Source organism: Mizuhopecten yessoensis, unplaced genomic scaffold (genome assembly GCF_002113885.1).
Source record: "Mizuhopecten yessoensis strain PY_sf001 unplaced genomic scaffold, ASM211388v2 scaffold1311, whole genome shotgun sequence".
Lineage (NCBI taxonomy): Eukaryota > Metazoa > Mollusca > Bivalvia > Pectinida > Pectinidae > Mizuhopecten > Mizuhopecten yessoensis.
In genome coordinates, this window is record NW_018403983.1 from 517,952 (window position 1) to 543,717 (window position 25,766).

Here is a 25,766-nt window from a genome sequence, read left to right on the forward strand (position 1 = left end):
AATAGTTTAATCTTTATATGTCTTTCTTCTATTTCTAACTACATTTTCTTTCCAAGCGCATTGCTTGGCAATACCTCACGTTTGGCTTCGATGTTGAACATTCGCCCAGGTGAGGAAGACAATGGGTTCTATCTCCAGGCCGGAACAAACCAAAGTCCTTAACAACGATAGTTGTTATTCCCTGCTTGTGACCAGAATAAACTTGATGCACTCATTCGACATTTCAGATATGTTTATATCTCTCTGCTTATGACTGCCGTTTGTTTCCTAGCGCCCAAATGCTATCTGTACCCAGGTCAGGACTACAATTTCCATATTGGGTCATGACACCCATATTTGGACGTCTGATCTATATCGGAAGAGAGACGAACTTTCCAACATGGCAGTCAATTAAGATTTCGATTACGCTTACTACGTTAACTTGATAATTTAACGACATTTTAGGCAGAGGTAAACTTCAAGTTGTGCAGGATATCAACAGAAATAGTTCATACTAAAACCTTATTTATGGATGCGGACCAGTGTGCTGTCAATTAATTCTAAAATCGCCTCGGTGTGATTCACACCGGGCTTGCTCCATTACAAGGCATGGAATCGATTTAATACCCGGCCGGGGCAGAGGAGGCTGGGTATCAATATTAGTACTATGACTGAGTGAGCGATTTTTATTATTTTCCTGTACAACGATGTGACGAAATTGTATATTTGTGATATCAAATGTTTCAGTAGGGACATTACACCAAGAGCTAGACGATCACTTAACGTCGTTTATGAAGAGAAAATCCCTATTTTTGGTTTTGTTTATTAAATTAACAGCTACATTTGTACTAACAGCTTAGTTTATTTAAAGACTAAAATCTACAGTGCTGCAGGCGGTATGTAGACATATTTTCCCTATTGCGATAACGCGGATCTGATGCCTGATGTGGTGCCTGCTCACTGAATACCAAGCCAAAAGCACCAAACAATATTCCGTCCGGTCACATTATACTGACAACGGGTGAACGTTCGGTACATGTATGACCAGGCTTTGGGAAACAAAGAGAGGCTGCAAAAAAGGAGTAAGTGGCGAAACCGGATGTTAAATATGTAAAACAATTGTGTACACCTGGTACGGCCCGTTGGATTTATTTACTTTTACAGCCTCGTGCCCTACATACGAGACTCTTTGGACAGGCCTACAGTATACCTCCGTCTTGCCAGATTGGGTAGTGACGATAAACGAGGAGACTGGCGCCACTGCTGACTGGTGTATTGGCTTGTTTTTTAATCAGTTTATTCTACTGAAGTCTATAATTGGCAAATATTCAGCTGTGAGAAAAGGACGGACTTTATCTGTCAACACAGGTAGGTTTCGATAGTTCTTAACTATTTCTTCAGGTTGGTAATTATGGATTATGAAAAGATTCTTGTAACACAACCAATAAGTGTTTCTAAATTTTGTATGTGACGTTTCGATGACTTCACTGGTCATTTGTCTGATGAAAGTGAATAGAACATACCGTACTAGTCATCGAAACGTCACATAGAAACACTTATTGATTGTGTTACAAGAATCTTTTGAATATGAAGGAAGTACCTGGCTACAAGATAAGTTTGTCCACACAGGAACGAAAAACTGTTTATATTTTTTTACAAACCACGTGAAAGTTTAAGTCACCCCCGTGTGATGTAAAAACATGGCTAAAAATAGAAAATAAATAATAAAGACCAACGACGAGTTGACGTAATTTCGTGCCTTTGTGGATTTATATAAAGATCGAACGGCATTTTTTTCAATTTCACACCGGCATGGACATTTAGAAAATGCCGTTCAATCCTTTTATTTACATTCTTATTATATTTTTTTTACTTATGCATGTATTTGACCGAAATACCGACATTCGCTAATATTTCCGATATTGAAGTGTTAATGTCGTCAGTGGAATCGAGATACCTGGAACAACCCAACGTCATCAACATGTTTGCTTCTAGTGGTTGTCCCGTGCTATTCAAGGCGGGAGGAGGAGCTTCGAAAGGACGCTGATCCAATTGCGTGAACTCAATGTCTTAAAGAGGAACGTCCAGTGAAAATGTAAATATAATTGATTGGATACAGATGGAAAACGACTGTGCAAAATAAGGGAAATGTGTTGTAGATGCATTGCCACGCCTAAAGACCTACTTCCCACCTCCCTACCCGTCCATAGGTCAATTCAAGACCTGTAGTTTGTACTTCAAGATGTGTCTAAAACTGAAACAAAGAAATTGACTACAGGCTAGTTGGTACTGGAACGTGTTACTTACCAACTGGCATCAACACAAAGGTGAATAACAGTGATTTTTGTGTGGCAAGAATGGAACTACTTCAGAAAAGGAGTCCAGTATAATTTGTCAGTTGATTTTCAATTAACAATAACCAACGTCATAGCGGACTTTTCTGGTATAATCATTACATTCAAAGTTGACAGTTTCTATTGTATTATTTTGTGGTTGATTTGTTCATAGACTCATAGTCGTGATATTTATCATGTTAATTCCCAATTTAACTATACACATACAACATTTTTCCAACCAACACTATCTAATTTATTTAATAATGTAATAAGCGCTTTACTAATATCCCTCAAAATTCGCGGCAAATTATGAATACTGAATTTCTTTCTCTTTAGGTGTAAAAGACTTTTTTTTTAAATTTTCCTTTGCCGCCCTGTCAAATACTAGCCGTTTCCTACCTACTCGGGTGTATTCTGTAGACCATTCGATAGAGCGTTAGACTAGTAAGCCAGAGGTCCCGGGTTCGCCTCCTAGCGGAGGGATTGAAAAAAAAAATGACCTCTGTTTCACTTTGCTTAATCAAATCACCGATTCATAATCATCAATGTCGTAAGGTTATTTTTTGTATTTTGAATAAAATGGCCTTTTTTGGTACGATTTGTTGTTTTGTTTAATAAAAACAAGATAACAATATAGTTTTAGGTTAGTTTTGGTGTTTAATTAGGAGTTATTTCCCTTTAGTCATGACTTCCTAGTCCCACTGTGGGGATCTACGGCGGTACGACCCGACGTGGCTGTACCTCAAGGTCGACTGACGACAAAACCACTCGTTATTGCTGCTTTAACCGTTAATAATGTATTTCAGTCAACAAAACGGTATCTACAGCTGCATATGTATGTAGTTTAAAGAAATGATATTACACAAATATTCAAATTTTGGCAAAGTTTTACGTTGGTCTGAATGTTGATATCGTCATACATCTTCTTTTGTATAATTGTATGAAGAGCTAAAGTACACAATGTATCTAATAGAAATCTAAACTAGGGTTATCGAAGTTCCTAACCAATGTCCTAGGTACGATCAGAATTATTCAGTTCCAATTTCCAATTTTTGAAAATATCTTACGAAAATCGCAATATAATTATCGTCAATGGATGAATATGAAACACAAATGATGAAAACGCCTTAAGACAAATTTGGTAAAATAATGAAAAAGGCATCACCAATGGATTCAATTAAGGTTAAAGGTGCATTATCAATTTACAAACATGTTATAGAGTGACAGAAAGTCACAGAAATGCATACCACTGAAGTGACAGAACGTTCAACGGACATAGAAACATAACTGGAGTTAAAGAAAGTCAAACAGGCAAGAATGTTTCTGGAACCAAAAGCGACAAGTAAATGGACAAACTTAGCATTGAAGTGACGGAACGATCAACGGAAAACAAATATGTCGATATAGCGGAAGAATCTCAAATAGGCAAACATATTACTGAACTTGAAATGACAGGTCAAGGGACAAATATGTAAATTATGTGACATAAGGTCAAATGGACAAACGTGAAGCTGACAAACATGATACTGAAGTGACAGAACGTCAAACAGACAAACAGGCTAATGACTATAACCCGTTAAATCTGAGGCAGCAAATGAGTATGAGAGGGGAGGTCTATTGATAATGATGTATGTGATTAGAATCGTATGAAGATCCGCTTACATATCTATGAAGGTCGGAAACTGCGTTGAATTCTACAAACGTTCAAGGGCCTTTCTTAATAAATACTTCTGCACAATACAATGTATGTGCGAAGGGAGGCAATCCCTATGAAAATGTTGCTAAAAGTGAACAAGAAATAACGCCACCATATCCGAGTCTGTTATTTAGCTAGATAATTAAAATGTAGCTTGTTCTTTTTACATATCAATAGTTTGATTGTATTTCTATACGAATGCATCAAAAAGGTTAGAATCATGACAATTGAATTTAAAAGATAGAAATTGATTGAAATTACAGGATGGCGGATGGCGCAGTGGATATCGCACCCGACTATCACCAAGCGGCCGGGGTTCTATCCCCGATCTAATGTAAAAAGGTATGACCCACCACGCGGATTTATGCTGCCACTTTGGTTTCCTCCAACATCGAGACCCCTCCGCGCGCTAACATCTGGGCGATCAATGGTGGTTATTGTAAGTTTAATTAACTTGTATCATAATAATTGTTGTTAAATAAATAAAGTTTATATTTTAATTGAAATAATATCAACACGTGCAATTGGTGACAACTAACGCTTTCAAAAAAACAAACGAAAGTGCCCATGACGTCATGTCCCTTTGCATACGTATTGCCAATATACCATGATTATCAAAGCTCGCATCTCAAACATTGCATCCTGAGTTAACATTTTTTTTTATTAAGTACCGAAATAAAATCATCATCATTTAGCTAATATGATATTTAGTACATTCATTATATTTTTTTTCACTCAAACTCTAAAAGATCTGCATATTAACCACACATCATAACAAAACGGTAAACATCCTCTATACAATGCAGATAACTTATTACTGTGGTACAAATACTCTGCATTCGGGTCTAGTACGCCTGCACTATGCTGGGCGAAACTGCGTTCTGTGTTGTAAGATGTATTTTAGATTGTACAATTTTATGAATGTTTAATGCTTGACACGTAACTTGAGTGGCGCATTGGATAGCGTACTCGTCTTTCTCCAAAATGGAGAATCGGACGTGAAATGATCGATATTATGCTACCTGCCCAACCACGTTGGTTTTCTTTAGATACTTTCTCAAACATTAGAGCCCTACGCGCTTTCTTTTGGAATAAATAAGGTGATTAATATCAGAAATTCGAAATTGTATTTACAAATTGAACTTAAACTCCATATTACCGCAGTCAGAGACATATGTAATATAGTATCTACAGCAGTCTATATACTATCCAGTGGTAAATGATTAACAGTGTGTTCCTGATCACATCTCCGTTTAGTGCAAATGTTGCTAAATCTTCAACGACTCAGTTTTGGTTGAAACACATTAATCTCCTTGAACTTTATCCTGTCAGTCGGATAACGCTCACTTTTGAGATACTGTGCCGACATCTAAATTCGGATGTGTTGTCGTGTAGAACGTTGGATAGCGTACTCGTCTGTCTTCAAGATGGTCAGGGTTCGGTCCCCAATCGGACGTGAAAGTATCCATACGTTGGTCAATTGCCCGACCACATTGGTTTTCTTTAAATATATACTTCCTCAAATACTAAAACTCCTACGCATGTTCTTGTTGATTAACAACTGTTATTGATATAAGTTGATAAAACTTGTTTCATAATTGTTAAAAACTACATTATGATTGTTTTTCACTTTATTTGATATTAGAAAATAAAAATGCATTTCGTAATAAAGTCATTCTCATCCTAAATTACGTTAGGGCAGAGACGTATTATACGTCTCTGGTTAGGGGTACATATCGTATTTATAGACAGTATTGGTTGTTCCTGGTGGTACACTATCACTTCCGCTTTACGACCGTCATTTTACCTGCATAGGTGTCTGTGCGCATGTCTACGTACATTTCTAAATCACGTGATCAGTGAAGCGTGACTGACAAACGTCAACAGCATGCATACTCATTAGCTGTCATTTTTTGACGGATCATCGGTCGGTGGTGACAAATCGGTTCACGCCTCGCTTAACTCCCGTTAAACTATGTAATATTTTACCGAAAGATGACAACGAAACATTATACAGGATGATTATCGAACCGGAACTGATTTAGTTCCCGCTTTTCGATGCTAACGTATTCATATAGGTATATCGATAACGAACATATTCTTCAGGGTATTAATATTTTCCAGGAGATGAAATACCGCCTGGTTTACAAGAATCTCGTTTAGTCTGCATGTGACTTGTATAAGGAAGTTTGGTACTTTGTGAAATTCATGGATACCATTTTGGAATCTGCACAATTTATATTTATAGCTGTTATGTTTTAAATTTTACAATTGATATAATTTGCACGGATTACTTACAAACGCCATTGAGATCATTCAAGATATAAGGTAAGTATTTTCACATCTATACAAATGTGCTAGTCATGTATTGGTGAATCAACTTAATATGCGGATTATGGCTTTTTCAGGAACACAGACACGACTTTAAGTCCAGCACCAACATTTTGTTCTATTATTTGTTAAGGGATTTTGAGTTTTGATTTATTTAAATATCTATAGAACTATATAATATTACAGCCAAGATATTGATACAGGTATAACGCTTATGGTAAACAATGTGGCAGATAGCGAGATCTTAATTACAATGTTACAGATTTGATAATCGTTCCTTTGCAGTTAATGTCAAGATAATTCATCTATTTTAGAAGTGTGTCGCACACAGTGTAAAACACGACGTGGGATTGTGATGTTCCCTAATACGTCAGCTCAGTGTCGGATCGAAAGGGAGATCGGAGGTGATTGTAGATAGAATACGGGAATGGGGGAACGGGTTCCGAATGATTCTAAAAATACCAAATATGTTGTACTATGCATGTATGGCTATATAAATATACTATTGGTATGAGGGAATAGCTCATGGCATCCACACAGACTGTATATAACGTGGTTTTACCACATCATCTAAGTAACCATTTGTTATATCTTTGTGCAGAGAGAGTATCCTTCGCTTTTACTCACGTGATCAAGTATAAGCACGAAATTACATTATATAAGTTCGTAGTTAAAGAGAACGATCATCAGGTTAAAAAATAAAGGGAACGAAGTCAATTTCAGAGAGTTACGTCCCCGGCAGGCGATAAGGGTGCGACAGTAAATCACAGATGACTTGTTAATTGACTCGGGGATAATCTCACGGCAATAGTATCGCAGCATACATAGTTATCATGTATCTTCTTGTACTTAACGATTGTGAAACGCAACTCTTTAACAATCATGGCAGTATACCTATTGGATAATTTGTTTGGTGGTATACCTATTGGGGAATTTGTTCGCTGGTATACCTATTGGATAATTTGTTTGGTGGTATACCTATTGGAAAATTTGTTTGGTGGTATACCTATTGAAGAATTTGTTTGGTGGTATACGTATTGGGGAATTTGTTTGGTGGTATACCTATTGGAGAATTTGTTTGGTGGTGTACCTATTGAAGAATTTGTTTGGTGGTATACCTATTGGAGAATTTGTTTGGTGGTATACCTATTGAAGAATTTGTTTGGTGGTATACCTATTGAAGAATTTGTTTGGTGGTATACCTATTGGAGAATTTGTTAGTTTGTATACATATTGGGTAATTTGTTAGTTGGTATACCTATTGGTGAATTTGTTTGGTGGTATACATATTGGGGAATTTGTTTGGTGGTATACCTATTGGGGAATTTATTTGGTGGTATACCTATTGAAGAATTTATTTGGTGGTATACCTATTGGAGAATTTGTTTGGCGGTATACCTATTGGTGAATTTGTTTGGTGGTATACCTATTGGAGAATTTGTTTGGTGGTATACATATTGAAGAATTTGTTTGGTGGTATACCTTTTGGGTAATTTGTTTGGTGGTATACCTATTGGGTAATTTGTTTGGTGGTATACCTTTTGGAGAACTTTGTTTTTGTATACATATTGGAAAATTTGTTTGAACGAAGCTTCGTCACATACCATCATTAATGTTCAAAAGAAGCAGTGAACCTTTGATTGCCCCTGTCCGGCTTTTTTTTCAGGTAATGATATTTTTGAAGCAGCAAGATTTTACCAAATAGCGAAACAGTCATTTTTGCGATCCTGCTTCATTGTGACCAGTTTCATTGGGAGATACATGCACTGTACACGACGCCAGTCGGAAACCACTCGGGAATCTCCGTCCCTATTTGACGCATTTGACCATTCGTCTGCGATAAGTTGATGGTTGATTTTGTATTATTGGTAAAAAAAATGAATAGATACATGCACATATTTTACAACGAAGAGAACAGAAAATTATTACGAATTCTACCACGTTTGTGATATAATGACACTTTCCATTGGTTGAATACCATGGATTATTGGACGATAGACCATGCGCGTGCGAGCATTATTTCCGACAGAGGAACGCAAATGTACCGGTTAACAAGCGACTTGCGGGACTAGTTTTATTTGTCGAACGAGGGTAGCCGCATTTAATTGTATTGAAGATTTGCTAGCGAACCAACAAAATATCCCCTGTAAAAAAAACCACGGAAAACACTCTAACGAAATGTATATAACACAATGTAACATTACATATAAACTAAAGGGATTTAAGTCTAACACAACTACGTAACGCATAACATAGCATACATCCTTAACTATCACAAAAAGAAACATTTTGCCTGAAGTCTATGACTGTTTCATGATCCCGGAGCCAGAAAGCCGTGTCGGGACATACAGGAAGTTCATGTATTTATTCATGGTTGATTGACTTCGACCCCTGGAGCGTAACGAAGATCAGGAACCAGGCTTACATACAAATACATATGTAAACACGAGACATATGTAAACATGGGGTGGTCGGATGGTCGGATGATGCAGTGGATAGCGCACTTGCCTTTCACCAAGGCGTCCGGGGTTCGATTCCCAATCGGACGTGAAAAGTTGTAGGGTCACCTGCCCGAACACGTGGGTTTTCTCCGGGTACTCCGGTTTCTTCCCACACTAAGACCCCCACGCCCAAATATCCGGGCCAACAAGAGTGATTAATATAAGTTGAAATAATTTGTTTTGTATTTGTTGTAAAATAAATAAAGTTTATATTATATATGTGTAAACAACGGTTTCCTTCCTCAGTAACGTGCGGTTCAATGATATCTGATATGATCTGTCAATCTCAACACAATATTTAAGATGAGTACCATTTAATTTGTGTATGTCCTATTTATCAAGAAATTAAGAAAAAGGTTTATAAAATGTATCATTGGAAAAACCGTCTTTATTTATAGTAGTACAGCTTTTTCGTACAAAAAATACTTAAAAATTAAATGTGTTTACCAAATATATGTACGATTCTACCGATTTGAGAACTTTATTAATGTAAGGTGTACTGATGTCCATTCTCCACTGCACTATGTGCAGTCGTCGACCGAACATCATGTAATCGTGTTATTATTTTGTAACATTGCTGTGTGTATGTTATACGGATGAGCTGTAAAGCTCAGTGTAATAAAAAAAACTTGAATTTGAAATTTGATACATACACAAATTTACTGAAATCTGACTGGAAGGATTCAACATCTGTTTAACAGTACAACCACCAACTGACTGAAGAAGTCTACTATTGAAGCATGTGAAAAATTCCGTGCAGTCAATATTGACATCTGAGTGGAGTTGATATCTCTCCACTGATTCCATACGGAATGCATTAGTTTTTCATATGCTTAAAGCTGACAGTGCAAGTTAAAAAGCTTTCAATTGAGATTGAAAAACAAATTCTATTTTTTTTTTCTGGTTTAGAGATCTGCCCCATCTTTCCCAATCGGGAACCGCCCTTCTACCGTTTCTAAGGAAGTGCCGACATTTTAGTTTTTCCTTGCTTGGTAACGAGTATGGGTCTCGTTGGGTATTAAAAGCGCATAACCATGCAAACCATAAACATAAAATTTAAAAAAAAGAAATCTAATTTGAAAGCTTTTTAACTTGCACTGTCAGCTGTCAATACATTTCTTCAAAAAACATCAGAAAATCTGGAGAGCTATCTCGTGCTAGTATAGCATCGACTACATAACTATTTATCCTATTTCACGTGACTGTACATCAGACAAGAATTCAAATTGTAATATTTTATTGGGGCAAAACAATCGTATGCTACCGATAGTAAGATATATCATACCGCTATTTCATCACTCTGCATCGAACAACCAGAGAGCTATCCCATGCTAGTAAATCAGCGAGTAAATTACTAGTTATCCTATTTCACGTGACAGTACATCAAATTAAAATTGAAATTGTAATATTTTATTGGAGGAAAATAATTGTATTATACCGAAAGTGCGTACCGTACCGTCTGGGTATAACCGTGGTTCTGTAATACTATGTACGTATATCCTACAGGGAGGTGTACTGCTCCTTCCCATACTGCACATACATCACAGCCTCAAAGCAAACATCAGACTGTATCTATGTCGCCGATATGTCTTGTGTATCTAATTAACTAATTAGTATGCCATGGTTAGACGTGATGTGTTTTGTCTGTTTGTGTATACTTAGGTGCGGCGTATTGAACTTTTGTTGATCGCGTGGTTTGAATATTAATTATCACGTTAAGGCGGTTTAATAATCAGTTGAAATTTTAATCGTGTCAGAAAGTCTGGCCGCTGGGTACGACGATTTTTTATGGGAGTGCGACCAATATTTTTTTTTCAAATCCTAGTGTGTCCCTAGATAGTATTCACGCAATACTGTTTGCTTTATATTCTCGCAAAATGTCAGAATACCATTGAATGGACATTTCTAGCATCATCGATCTGTCGCGAAAGAAAAGACCATACAGACAATGCATTGCGTAGTCATGACGTCATATTGGCGTTATAGAGCAACAAACTTGATTGATGACGTTGCCAAGACTGTTGAATATGCAGTTAAAATTAGACTTGTACGTAATACATTTTACACATGTATTTAAAACGGTGAACACACATTTTGACACATTTTTGTAACTATTTCTATGAAAACGTGTTTCATTTAAACCATTGCGATCAATGCATACACGTAACTATCAGGTTATGATAAAAACACGATTTTTAAAAAAAAATTTTTTATAAATATTCGTACACTTCCTGTGACTATTTTAAACATATAACCATCGGGTCTCGCTTAGGAATCACTATCTCGGACAGTGGACGAATCTGTATTTATCTTATTTTTGTGTTTTTGTGTTTTTTTTTTATTTTTTTTTTATTTTCTATTTGCCTGTGTGAGTTACACGTATACTTATTTTTGAAATGATTTTTTTTTTTTTTCACAAATTATATTCATTGATTTGATATAATTTTGTGGAAAACAAAACTGTGATAAACATGCTAATATAGAAATTAATTCAAATATTATTTTCAAAGTGCAATGCTTAGAAAAAAAGACTATGTCTAATACACGTACAATCTAAAGAGAACAAAAACAAAAAAACAATTTCAGCGTTTTGAGACGTGCCCTGTAGTATATATATATTTCGGGATGACAGTTTGACAGATATAGGTAATACATTAATACCTTATCTTTGAAGTTTGTCACCTGCACAAAGCCATCAATATCCAGGTCAAAGCACTCTGTCAGCTTAACGCCTAGATTGCGTAAACTCTACAAAACATTAATTAATTTAAAGAAATAAAAAATGAAAATAAAAAAATAAAAGTCAAACATAACTGGTTAAGCTGTTAACCTAATTCACTGGTGAACAGGTCGCTCACAGTTCTCTGTTGTACGAGTGTGAGAAGGATACGTAGGTTTCTAGGAATAAAATATTACAGTACAAACTATAGACGTAGTGTAGGTACCTGCCTGGGGGGGCATAAACTTCAGATAATGTGCAATAAATACATGCATATTTAGAACTCCGTGCTGTCGTAACAAGGATATCGTGTCGTTGGTAAAATTACATTACCTAATAGGTATACAATAGTAAGAAATATGTTTTACTGTAATCAATTTTAGCTGTTATCCATTTTTACCTGAAAATCCTAGGGATATGATCTCTATAATTCCAAATAACTGGCGATGCATGTGATGGAAAACCGATACCATTATTTAAATTACGTTTTCTATTTTCTTTCATTCGTTAATTTCGTGTAGTAATATGACGTAGCATGGCAATGTCATTTCGGGGATCTTGAAAACTATTCACGTGAAAATTTTCCCATGAACGCTTAAATCGGGTTGAACTCCATTGTTGAGAAAAAACACCATTGAAAAAAAACATTGATTTAGTTTTCTAATGAGGTGTTTATTATGACGGAAGTGCATTAGCCAGACACCTCACGTTTTTTGTTTCTTGGTTCACTCAGGAATATAAATATGAAAGAACTTTCATTTATATGTCGCGGATATAAATTATGTGTCGTAATTCCAGCCTTCGATTTCCGTTATATTATAAGCCGTAGGGTTTATAGACTGAATGAGTTAAGCTGGACCTGATATCATGAGTGTAACCACGGAATTTAAGTCCGTGGTGTAACTTTCTATTAAATTTGTCAAACTTCATGTTTATTTATTAATATTATTTGACTGTTCAGTTTCAACTCAGTGAGAATTGCAACAAATCAATACAAGCATCAACGTTGTTATTATATACGGTAAAATAGTATCTCGTACACACATTGCATTGTGTTGTTCGCAAACGGTTATGGATAAACAGGTTCCATCACTTCCATAAAAAATGAAAGCAATGTGTAAGTGTAATTTATACAGGGTTTCTGATACATGTAACACGGATTTAAGTTTCATAGAAATACATAGAAAACTGTCTTAGAAACACTTAGACAGTCGGACATGGATATGTAAAATCACGTGATTTAAGGTCTCGTTGATTTCATTAAAATACGTACAGAAATACGAGTATATCTATGTGAACATGTATCAGCCAGCTTCCGTGTTTTGTTGCCAGTTTACGTAACTATAAAATCATCATAGAATCAGCTTTGCCCATATGATTCATTGCTATGTACAACCGTGTCCGGGAAATGATATACGTCTTTCGATACCCGATTTTATAGTTCGCCTTCCGCTTCCGTAAACTACAGGACAGTAACAAATCAGCGTGAGGTGAGCACGTCATGGTTGGCTGGTCACGTGATTGATTGACAGCCGTACACGGAGAGTGTGACCGTTATCGGTGTCAATCTCGTCACAGACCGATAACGTTCCAATGTTTATGTTAAGGCTGTGACGTAACAAGTAACGACGGGTCCGTTATTGTTAGAGAACTATTTACGTATTGAAGAATTACATGGTAATGTTTATCGTTATACAATCGGACATATATTGAAACATATTTTCTTGATAGGGTCAAATTATTAGAAAGTTTGAGTCGGTGTGTGTAATACGTCAGTTTTCCTGACAGTCTATAGCTATGTATGTTGTTATTTTTCCTGACATTCGATGCATGACGTTATTTTCCCTGACATTCGATGCATTGTGTTATTTTCCCCGACATTCGGTGTATGACGTTATTTTTCCTGACATTCGATGCATAACGTTATTTTCCCTGACATTCGATGCATTGTGTTATTTTCCCTGACATTCGGTGTGTGACGTTATATTTCCTGACATTCGATGCATAACGTTATTTTCCCTGAAATTCGATGCATTGTGTTATTTTCCCTGACATTCGGTGTATGACGTTATTTTTCCTGACATTCCATGTATGAAGTTATTTTCCCCGACATTAGATGTATGATGTTATTTTCCCTGACATTCGATGTTCGACGTTATTTTCCCCGACATTAGATGTATGATGTTATTTTCCCTGACATTCGATGTTTGACGTTATTTTCCCTGACATTCGATGTACTAATGTATGTCGTCATTAGTTCGCTGACATTAAATATATGACGTCATTGTTCCTGATATAAGTTTTTTTGTAGTGTTAACGTAACTACATGTAAAGTTATCACTGTAAGATAGCAGCATTTGCATTTTCTTTCTTTCCAGAAAAACAAAATGGCTACCCAGAGTCTTATCACGTACCTGTTATTAGTGATGATGGCATGTGTCGTGATGTCATTAGAAATAAATGGAACTAACGTGTGTCAACGAACCGTCACGTAAGTGTTTAATTAGCGTTACACGTGTGATGTGATCAACTACGGCACACATATACACAATACACGATACACGAACTAGTTGAAAAGTTTGGTAGACATGAGGTTTATAACTGGATCAGTATATATATGAAGTACGTGTATATTCTGTCAATCCAATAGATAAAAAATTGGAAATCTGATCTGCTTAGCTGTAAGATTTTTTCAGATACATTAAGCTATGTCTTACTTTCTATTATGATTGTTTTCGTTTTGTTAGTACGTTTTTTTCTTTTGTTTTTCGGCGACGAGAAAAAACCGGTTTATTTGAGCGTTACGTGAACCGTTGCCGGTAATATGGTGAACATATAATATAATATAACACTTTGTTTTATCAATGAGAACTGTGCTAAATATAGTGCCAAAGCTCTAGCAGCTATTCTTAAACGTCGTAATAATTCTATTTATCATTGATTATTGTACATTGAAGTTTGACATTTCAATATAATTGTATTGCATGTATTAGCTTCTCTCTCTCTTATAGCCTTTTAAATGAAGTGCTTTTACATGCATTTAAATTATTCTTAGTCGCTCGTAACTCTTTAAGAGTGGCTTTCGTCATATGTTTTATGTATATTTTATTGTATCATTGTATATATGTATACGGAAGGTGAGACTTAAATAAACTATCTGTATCTGTATAATTGCTAGTGCTGTCTAATGTATCACCAGCCGAGACATATATCACAGTTTTCCCCTTGATGTTCGATCAGGCTTAGTAACATAACAGCTAACTGTTTCTATTTTCAGACCAGACAATAGGTAACTGTCTACATGTATACACATGTGTTTCTGCCTACGGCACGTGTCCCTATTTATATATCTGTATAATGAGCACTGCTGCACCCCGTGCTGATTTGACTGCACATTAACACGGTTATCGATGTTGGCTAATAGACACTAATTGTACCTAAAAAGCATTGCAATTGTTCTTAATTAACACATAGCTGTAGAATAGTTCAAAACTCCCAGATTTGAACGTGAACGTTTCAAAAAAGCCCACTCCTGGGCGTGTTTAATTTACATGTCACCTTGCATTATGATGTCACATTATTATTGTTATTGAATTTGCTCCCAATCAAATTAGACAAATATTTTTTTGTTTCAAAAAACATTTTTTTGCGATATTTATAAGAGATCACTGTATGATATCTGCCAGTACGGCTTTCCATTATGGCATGATGTACTTCGTCATATTTTTCTCTACCCTGTAAAGTTAAAGAGAATAATTGAATTCGATCTAAAAAAAAAACTGAAAAAAATAAATATTGTAAGAGGAGATAACTCTAAAAGTACATGAATTGGGGCTCTTAATTCGGCGACACAAAAGCACGCCTATGATAAATATAGTTCGATGGCTTTTTTGGAGATATTTCTACAATTACAGTTATTTATGTGGTTTATTTCAGTGACACCAAAGCACGCCTAAGATACATATAGTTGGATAGTTTTTGTAGCAGGAGATTACTATATGTATATTATGTGGTTTATTTCAGTGACACCAAAGCACGCCTAAAATACATACAGAAGCCCTATGAACGCTGCACGCAAACGTGGTGTCCTAATATTTTGGAACTGTTTCGTTGTACACGCTGCTAGTAAGTTGCTTAATACACCAGTGACAGAACTATCGCCATTTTGTCTGTCATATTTATCATATCTATGCTTTCATTGTTTCTGTAATGCTTTCTATGTGCTGTAGTTTTAATCTTTAAAAATCGCGAGTGTTAATAAAACATTGTATTAACCTCCTCAGAAGTCAAATATGTAACAATTCAACAAATGAACCATTCACAACGCCAGGAAATGACGTTAGATTTTAAAGACGTTCACATAATATATGTAAGGCTAATACTTGAATAGATATGAACATTTTCTGTAACTGTGTCTAAAGTATTCAAAGGTGGCAGGACATTTCATTGCGTTTTTTAAACCTAACACTTTGACTCCGATTTTTCCTCACTGGTGGGGAACATATTCTTAAAGAACAGACTATAGGACACGTTAGGAAATATCAATTTACTCAACGAATTGTTAGCAACTGGAATTCCCTACCTGAAAACGTGATTCAACTTTTCGTTATAAAACAACAAACTTACGCCATACTTCTAGAACTTTAATTAAAAGTACAAATGCCTTATCCTCAACAATAGGCCAATCATACAGTAATGCACAATACCCTTAAAAATACTGAATTTTCAGCATTGACAAAGACCCGGATGTCACTTTACGGTAATTAATGCCGTAAAGGGGTCCGATGTTGTAAACATTGTCATATCGTGTGACTACAGACATGTTAGTGTATACCCTGAGACTTATTTAAAAAACTTTGGCCTTATCCGTCTCTGGTAGACGACCTTTTGACCTTGATGACGTTCAGGATTTGTCAATGAGCTGTAGGCGTTAGTTAGGTATGTGGTGATACACCAGTGTGCTGGCGATACATCACGCGGGTATGACTGGGCCGGTAAGTCTGTAACAGGTATTATGGGACATGACAGGGTATACTAGGGTATGCCTGGGCCGGTAAGTCTGTAACAGGTAGTATGGGACATGACAGGATTTCAAGTTGCAAGTTTTTTATTTACCAAATGCAATACAGCATATAGGTTATACAGTTACATCACACATGGTTCATAATAAAGTACAATATACAAGATGGCGGAGGATAATTCATGGTTCACATTCAACATATAGATTTTTACTGACCCACAAGGGCTTTTCTTTTGGCATACTAGGGTATACTAGGCTGGCCGGGTTTGTAACATGACAGGTGTATTTCGGCTTTTTACATAAATACTCCAACGTGTGTCAGCTATCAATTTATATAATTAATTATGATGAAATCATTAAACATCTTGACAAAGGCAAGGACGATAGAATGCTATTTTGTGACGTCAGTAAAGCCTTTGACATAATATAGCATAATTGTTTAATTTATAAACTAAAAAAGATGATATATATAATAATTACATCCCACCTTTGTGATCGGCAATAGATCTAGAGAGTGGTAACGGATTGGTGTCAACCTAATTCGAAAACACTGAAGGCGGGAGTACCTCAAGGCTCAGTCCTAGGGCCGTATCTATTTCTAGTTTATATTCCCGATGCCAAATGATGCTGATGACACCTCTGTAAATGGTTTCATTGGAGGAAACGGGCAATAATCTACTGATATATTGTTTTATAGAGCAAGGAAGTGAGGAATTTTATTCCAGACATGACTGAAACACTTCTCTTTTTAAGACGGTTCAAACTATTCACTGCATCCTAGTCTATATGTTATGATTCACCTGATAGTGACGTTTCCAATCATAAACGCTTGGGTTTGTTTTCTAACAGGAAGGCTACTTGGTCTAACCGCATAAATCACATACATGTTAAAGCTTACATAAGATTGTTTATACTTCGAATGTTGAAATACGGAATTGATAGTAAATTCCTCAACATCAAATACAATGTACTCCAAATGTATATGACTAGTCGTTGAAAATGTAAACGAACTGGGTGCAGAATGAATGCAGCGTCATGGAGCAAATACAACTTGAAGTATTATGTATTGTTATTTGTTTAAGACGTGGAACAGTTACTCAGGATATCATATTCAGAGAAACAGGTTTTATTGTACAGAGTAAGAGACACTTTCAAAAAATATAACATTATTTTAAAGTTATTATAAAAGGCCCCCCTCTCGTGTTCATGATGTAATTCTGCCATGAATCATCGGCAATATACTGACAATTATCATCTCAACCACAATAGAATAGTTTATGAAACCAACGACTCAATCGTACAGTAACAGTCTGTTTCCCAAAATGTTAGTCAGAATGGAATAATCCAAATTGCCTGTTTCCCTAATGACACCCATTGGAGTCATATAAATACGATTTCTCCAATCCATTGAACTGGATGTTTACCCTCAATGTACTTTTTAAATCTCATATTGATCGTACAGTAAACATTATGCTATGTCAATTAGGAAAATGTACCAGTAATTTAAATTCAGATCTGTTTGACCTAATCTAAAAATTATCCCCGCCTGATTTTCTGGTATTTTTTGACAATTGTGACCACTCATTCCTGTATTGTTCTCTCTGTACTAAACAAGGATAGCTTCTCTTAACCTCCGATTCTGCCCTTAGTAACCCACTGGATACTCGGACTTTGAATCAATAATGTGAATTTTACAACTTCTATACCAATGTTTATTTTCTTCAATGTACTGATGTCCACTTGTAGCTATGTTGTGTATATACATGCTAACACTGTATACTGTCAATGGGCACCCTGTCAATGCCCCCTTCATGTTTCACCTGCTCTACCTTTTCTACAGCACACTGTACAAGAGTGAGCTTGTATACAAGGATACGGACACCGACAGGACAGACCTGTACTGCTGTGCCGGGTACCAGGACATCAATGGACGCTGTCTGCGTAAGTATACTGGGTCCACTTGTATAAAACATCTCAACTCTTGAGATTTTCTCAAGTCTAAGATTTCCCGTAGACAATATATTGCTTGAGATTTTCCTTAACTTTGAGATGTTTTATACAAGTGGGCCCTGATAGTATAGACTAAATGAGAATAGTGAAGCTGTGAGTGTGTTTAGAGTTTAATGTCATCGTAACAGGTTACCACCGAAAAGAAGAAGTAGGAATATGAGAAAACAAAAAATACAGGGTATAGATCCAAAGTGGTGAAATTGCGACAGCAGATCAAAAGTGTTTTTTCCCAATACCCTTTAGCAGAAGAAACAGGAGACCCCCTCCCCACCCCCGTGTCCTGCCGGGCCGCACATCAGTTGCCTTTTTACGACATGTAGTGAGATAAAGATGACTTTTATTTTCCCGGAACTGACAAAGGCGTCAAGATTGAAGTAAACCTCTCTAGTACAACTACACTAATACAAGTACTGATACATAAAGCACAAGTCAAGTAGCTATGCCAACAGATCATGGAAGATAACCTGACTAAAATATACATACAGCACGTATGATGGGCCAGTAACCTTTATATCCTCTTCATATTTAAAACAAGCTAATACTTAGTCAACATTTAATTTATAGATAAGCAGACATTAAATGAAACTCTTTTTCCTTCTAAAACCTGCCTGAGTGCTGTGTCTCTTCTTTCAGCCGATTGTCCTAAAGGTTGTAAAAACGGAGCATGCGTTTTTCCTAATCTTTGTTTTTGCCATCCTGGCTGGAGTGGTGAATCTTGTTCATCACGTAAGACTACAACTTTCTCTTATTTCTCCGTCTGTCCGTCAATCTGTCTATTTAGCAGTGTAACACATATATATATACATTTATTCATGTGTCCCTGTAAGATTTTCTGTCTCTCCTACTGTTTATTCGTTTGTCCCTGTGTCCCTGTAAGATTTTCTGTTTCTGGCCACCTTCCTGTATGTCTGTTTTCTCGTCCGCTAGATTGTCTGTCTGTCTTTCTGTCTCTCCTGCTGTTTGTTCGTTTGTCCCACAGTCTGTTACAACTAGATGTCTGTCTGTATTTACGTCTATCCGTTTATTTTTGGTTTTTTTTTGAACATTTTTAGTTCCATATGTATCGATGATTTCCTCTGTCCGCCATCTGTACTCGCCCGCATGTTTATTGTTGCATGTTGTCGGACGGTCTGTTTATATACCTATACAGTACAGTTATAAATACATATATCTGAGGTTTGCATGCTTATATAATCTCCCTACTGGTATATCTGTTTAATTCGTCTTTACTAATTATTTGTGAGGTATCGATCTATGTGGTTTTCTGGTATGCGTCCATTGTTAAGCATATATCGATTCATGTATAAGTTTGTTCGACTCCTAATCAATCAAGACGTTCTATTCTATCAACTAATTCTCAATGTTCTATTTTTATTAATTTCATTTAAATCTTTCTAGTAATTTCATGCATGGTTTTTCAATCCTCGAACTCATCCACGAACCATTGAGATCCAACAAACCATTTATCCATCCATCCACCAAAAATCTAGTCATTTATGTAATAACCTAACTGACACTGATTAATATATAATTACTTCTTAGGTCTTATTTATAACTACACTGTAACTGTATGAAAACAGTTTCACATTAAAACACAAAAGAAGTATTTTGTATCGGTCTCATTTTATTGTCAATTGTTTATACACTTGTGAACTTTTGTTTTCTGTGCATTGACGGTACACATTGGAATAGATATTAGCCTCAACTATACAATTCTGTAGTTCAAGACCGTGGAAATTGGTCATGGGGATAGAGAACGCCTTCGCTATATTTTATTCTCAAAAATGTTGAAATGTGACAAGGGGATTGAGTACTCTTCCACTATATCATAAATTATTTCAGACTGTGGAAATGAGATATATTGATTGAATACGCATTAATCATATAACTATATTTCAGACTGTGGAAATGAGATATGGGGATTGAATACACCTTAACTATATATAACTGTATATTTCAGACTGTGGAAATGAGATATGGGGATTGAATACACCTAAACTATATAACTGCATATTTCAGACTATGGAAATGAGATATGTCGATTGAATACGCCTTAATTATATAACAATATTTCAGACTGTGGAAATGAGACCTGGGGTTTGAATACTCCTTAACTATATAACTGCATATTTCAGACTGTGGAAATGAGATATGGGGATTGAATACTCCTTAACTATCTAACTGTATATTTCAGACTGTGGTAATGAGATATGTCGATTGACTACTCCTTAACTATCTAACTTTATATTTCAGACTGTGGAAAAGAGATATGTCGATTGAATACGCCTTAATTATATAACAATATTTCAGACTGTGGAAATCAGATATGGGGATTGAATACTCCTTAACTATCTAACTGTATATTTCAGACTGTGGAAATGAGATATGTCGATTGCATACTCCTTAACTATCTAACTGTATATTTCAGACTGTATATGAGATATGTCGATTGCATACTCCTTAACTATATAACTGTATATTTCAGACTGTGGAAATGAGACCTGGGGTTTGAATTGCCAATACACCTGTAACTGTAATGGTCATGGTCAGTGTGAACCGATCACAGGCGTGTGTCAGTGTATGGCGGGTAAGTGATGTCTTTGTTTTGTCCTTATTTATTGACAAAGTGTTGGATTTTATTCATATTTGTTGACAAAGTGGTACATGTATATTTTGATCATATCTGTTGAAACTGTTGTATGTTTTCTGCTAACTTGTTGGCACTGTGGTATATTGTGTCCTTATTTGTTGACAAACTGGTCAATTTGTTTCCTTATTTGTTGACAAGGTGGTAAATTTGTTTCCTTATTTGTTGACAAATGGTATATTTTGTCTTATTTTGATGGCACTGGTGTATTTTGCCTTTGTATGTTGACACTGGTATGTTTTTTGTCCCAGTGTGTTGACATTGTGGTATATTTGTTTCCTTGCGTGTTAAAACTATTAACTATTTTGTTTCTATTTATATCTGTTGTTATAGGCTGGACAGGAGAGAAGTGTCAGACTCCATGTTCTCGGGGTACTTTTGGTGTGCGGTGTCAACAGTTGTGCCAGTGTAGGAATGGCGCGGAGTGTGATACAGCTAACGGCATGTGCACGTGTACACCTGGATACAAGGGACCACTGTAAGTATTGTGTTTCATTCGGATGACCTCTGTAAAATTGCTTTACCTAAAGATTATCTCTGCAAATATCTTCGTAAATAATCTTGATGACTCAGCTGATGTCCCCCCTCGTCTCTGTTCATATTATGATTTTTTTTCTGATTTCGATTGCTTCTGTGATATGCCTCGTTTTTGTGTGAACACACACACAAACGAGGGAAAATAAAAAAGCAATCGAGATCAGAAATATGATCAAAATATGAACAAAGACAAGGGGGACACCAGCTGAGTTATGTGTTTTACCCGATACTGACATAACAAGGGAGGGGCTAGATCCACTCCCTACTCCCCTATAAGTAATGCGTTACATTCGGTTGACTTCCGTATACGTGTTTGATTTCGGAATTGATAACATACATGATTATTTTACTTTCTAGGTTTATTCACAGGCTGTACAAAGTATACAACAAATTAGAATGGCGTTTCCATTAGTAGCAAAGTATCATTGAATACATACTAATCAATGTAAGCCGAAATGCAGTTATTGTACTCTGGTGGTGATTGGAGTTCCTATCGAACAGTCAGAAGGAGAAGATGAAACTAAGTTTTAAACCTGCCGAATATCTGTCTGCCTAAAGAGCGATGACTGTTTGATTAAATTATTAAGGTTATCACTATAATACATAGTTATGTGTTGTACACTGCAGGTGTGAGACGCGCTGCCGTCAGAACGACAACTGTAAAACGTCGTGTAAGTGTCAAAACAACGGCAGATGTGACGCCAGGGAAGGCCACTGTGAGTGTCCGCACGGATGGACGGTACGTAAACGTATCTGCTTAACGTTCTGCATTTAGGAGAATAGCAACAAATGGTTCACCCGTGCTCAGTTTCACGGGAACGGGCGGAATACTGTGCTGTGTGCCATCGGCATTGTATTTTTGTGAGGTAGCACTATAAAGTCGGCATCAAATCCTCGCTATCACAAGGAGGCTATTACACAAACATACCCTGTTTCCAGCACACATACACACATGCACGCTTATAACACACATGGAGACACGCCTTTAGTTGACTTAAGCCGTTAATAGGATGTTAAACGAAATAAAACCAAACCAAACCAAACGTAGACAACATTTCTGGAACAATCAACTGCCCTACCCTTGAACATCCGGTTTCGTTTCATTTTTGTGGGAGCTCATGTCGTTAATACTGCAAGTAAAGCATGTGCATTGTATATGTCATCTCAAACTTAATTTAGATGCATACAACTCATAAAGAAAGTTTCATTAATTTATGCATTTATTAATAAACTTTATTCAAAATATAGAGAAGGTTTATTATCAAGGCAAATGATGCAGTCCAGTGAGCGATGTCTTCTGTCCATTAGCGTAGATGTGGTTGAATATTCTTGTTTATGTGTTGAAACTGAGATATTTCTGTGTGATGTAGTTGGCCCTATGTACTGACATTGTTCAACATTGTTGGTCCATTTTGTTAATAATATGGTGACGTTGTTTGTCATTACTTCAGTCATGTTGAAACTGTTGAATATCCTTGTTCTATTGTGTTGACACTGTTGAATATTCCTGTCCAATGGTTGGCACTGTTGAATATTCCTGTTCAATGGTAGGCACTGTTGAACATTTGTGTTTCATTGTGTTGACGCTGATGAATATTCTTATTTCGTTTTGTTGCCACTGATCAGGTTTGTTTGACATACCTTTACGTGGAGTGCGGTACTGCGCCCTGCCCTTTCTGTTATACGGGAGCTGTCTGTTTGATAATTTAATCTATATGACTTTGCAGGGGGATACTGTACTGCGCCCTGTCTCTCCGGTTATACCGGCGTTAACTGTCTGTTTTTACGTTACAGGGAGATATCTGTACTGAGCCCTGCCCCGCCGGTTATACGAGCACTAACTGTCTGTTTTTGCTTTACAGGGAGATATCTGTACTGAGCCCTGTCCCGCCGGTTATACCGGCGCTAACTGTCTGTTTTTACTTTACAGGGATATATCGGTACTGAGCCCTGCCCCGCCGGTTATACGGGCGCTAACTGTCTGTTTTTACTTTACAGGGAGATATATGTACTGAGTCCTACCCCGCCGGTTATACGGGCACTAACTGTCTGGTTTTACTTTACAGGGAGATATCTGTACTGAGTCCTACCCCGCCGGTTATACGGGCACTAACTGTCTGTTTTTTACTTTACAGGGAGATATCTGTACTGATCCCTGCCCCGCCGGTTATACGGGCACTAACTGTCTGTTTTTACTTTACAGGGAGATATCTGTACTGACCCCGGCCCGCCGGTTATACCGGCGCTTACTGTCTGTTTTTACTTTACAGGGAGATATCTGTACTGAGCCCTGCCCCGCCGGTTATACCGGCGCTAACTGTCTGTTTTTACTTTACAGGGATATATCTGTACTGAGCCCTGCCCCGCCGGTTATACCGGCACTAACTGTCTGTTTTTACTTTACAGGGAGATATCTGTACTGAGTCCTACCCCGCCGGTTATACGGGCACTAACTGTCTGTTTTTACTTTACAGGGCGACATCTGTACTGAGCCCTGCCCCTCCGGTTATACGGGCACTAACTGTCTGTTTTTACTTTACAGGGAGATATCTGTACTGAGCCCTGCCCCGCCGGTTATACGGGCACTAACTGCTCTGATATCTGTCAATGCTATAACGGAGGTCACTGTAATAGGTTCTCGGGTAACTGCTCCTGTACACCTGGATTCACCGGACAGAAGTAAGTAGTTCTCAATCAATACATACTTTTCGTGTTTGTTCCTGTTCTGATCACGTGACGTCGCCTTACATTTCGGATCCAGTTTCATCAAGATTCGTCAATTAATAACATGCTAAATCAATTGTTTAAACAGTGCTTTTAAGGATATTTTGCGAGAACAGGAGCACTAGGTTTTGTTGCCCAATGTTATAGTTGTGAATGCCATATTGTACAAAATTTGTTTCTTCTTTCATACTAACATATACCACATGTACTAACGCTCGTTCAGACGAACCATTTGAACTTTGTGTGTAATAATTTCGCCGAGATATGGTTCAGTTAATTGTTTTCATACATCAAATATAATACACTTTACAAATAATTGATTTAAAATTAACCGGTATTCGTCTTAATTTTTGTATTCAATGTTCAAAGGTTAAACGTACCTGCTCCTGTGTTTCAACAGAAATTTAGACTCAGTCATAGCTTGACAAATGGACCAGTCGGTCTTGAAACGTTGCGACACGTTTAATACGTACATTGTTTGTGTAAAAAGCAAAACTCTGATATCACCTATTTCCAAACAAATATTTGGCTTACTGTATCTTTTACCACATATCAGATGCAATCATCCGTGTGTTTGTTATGTTCATCTTTCACCTTTGTCTGTTTGTCACGTGATTTATTTTGGCTACGTATTATAATAGTTGTATCTTACGTGTTTTCCGTGATAACAAGACCGCAAATGTCTGGACGTGTCTCGCTGCATCAAAGGTAATATTCATATAATATGTATCGACGACAAATATTTATATATCCAATGTAACAACATGTAACTTTTATATTACTATTTATCATTGGTTATATAATATACATAACAAACTTTACCAGGTGTGAAATCGAATGCAAACCGGGAATATTTGGAAGTGGATGTAAATCGAAGTGTGAATGTCAACATGGCGGTACCTGTGAACACGTGACCGGAACTTGTGCCTGTCCGCCTGGTTATCGTGGAGACAAGTGTGAAACGAGAGGTAAACTTTCCCGAACTAATATCCCCTGGTATCGTCCTTTATGGTATTGTTCTATTTCCACATGTATAACATTTGCAAGCGAGTATTTACAAAATTAACTGTTCAATTGGTACTAGCTGCTATTTTTTAATACTTCCTGAAATACAAATCGGCGTCATATCATCAACATGACATATTGCAGGGGTGTAGAGAGCGGAAGTGAGGGTAACCCCTGGATATCGAGTATGGTGTTTCATGTACAAATGTACACCATGTCAGAGTGCCATCAATACTGTTGCTTTTCTGTATTGTTTTATAA

The 25,766-nt window shown here is 36.7% G+C and overlaps 1 protein-coding gene across 2 annotated transcripts in view; it reads left to right on the plus strand.

Annotated features, from left to right (window-relative positions):
- The first annotated feature begins 6,146 nt into the window (after positions 1-6,146).
- The window catches only part of LOC110458976 (multiple epidermal growth factor-like domains protein 11), a 38,493-nt gene continuing 18,873 nt past the window's right edge, over positions 6,147-25,766 (plus strand). The window contains exons 1-9 of one of the 2 annotated variants that reach the window (XM_021510994.1): positions 6,147-6,339; positions 13,941-14,053; positions 14,840-14,851; positions 18,423-18,523; positions 21,078-21,179; positions 21,573-21,717; positions 22,404-22,515; positions 24,319-24,455; positions 25,326-25,468. In XM_021510994.1, coding sequence (XP_021366669.1) covers positions 13,950-14,053; positions 14,840-14,851; positions 18,423-18,523; positions 21,078-21,179; positions 21,573-21,717; positions 22,404-22,515; positions 24,319-24,455; positions 25,326-25,468 — 856 coding nt within the window. In that variant the 5' untranslated portion in view covers positions 6,147-6,339; positions 13,941-13,949. Of the gene's footprint in view, positions 6,340-13,940; positions 14,054-14,839; positions 14,852-15,585; positions 15,688-18,422; positions 18,524-21,077; positions 21,180-21,572; positions 21,718-22,403; positions 22,516-24,318; positions 24,456-25,325; positions 25,469-25,766 lie in introns of both variants that reach the window. The other variant, XM_021510985.1, reaches the window with a different exon arrangement.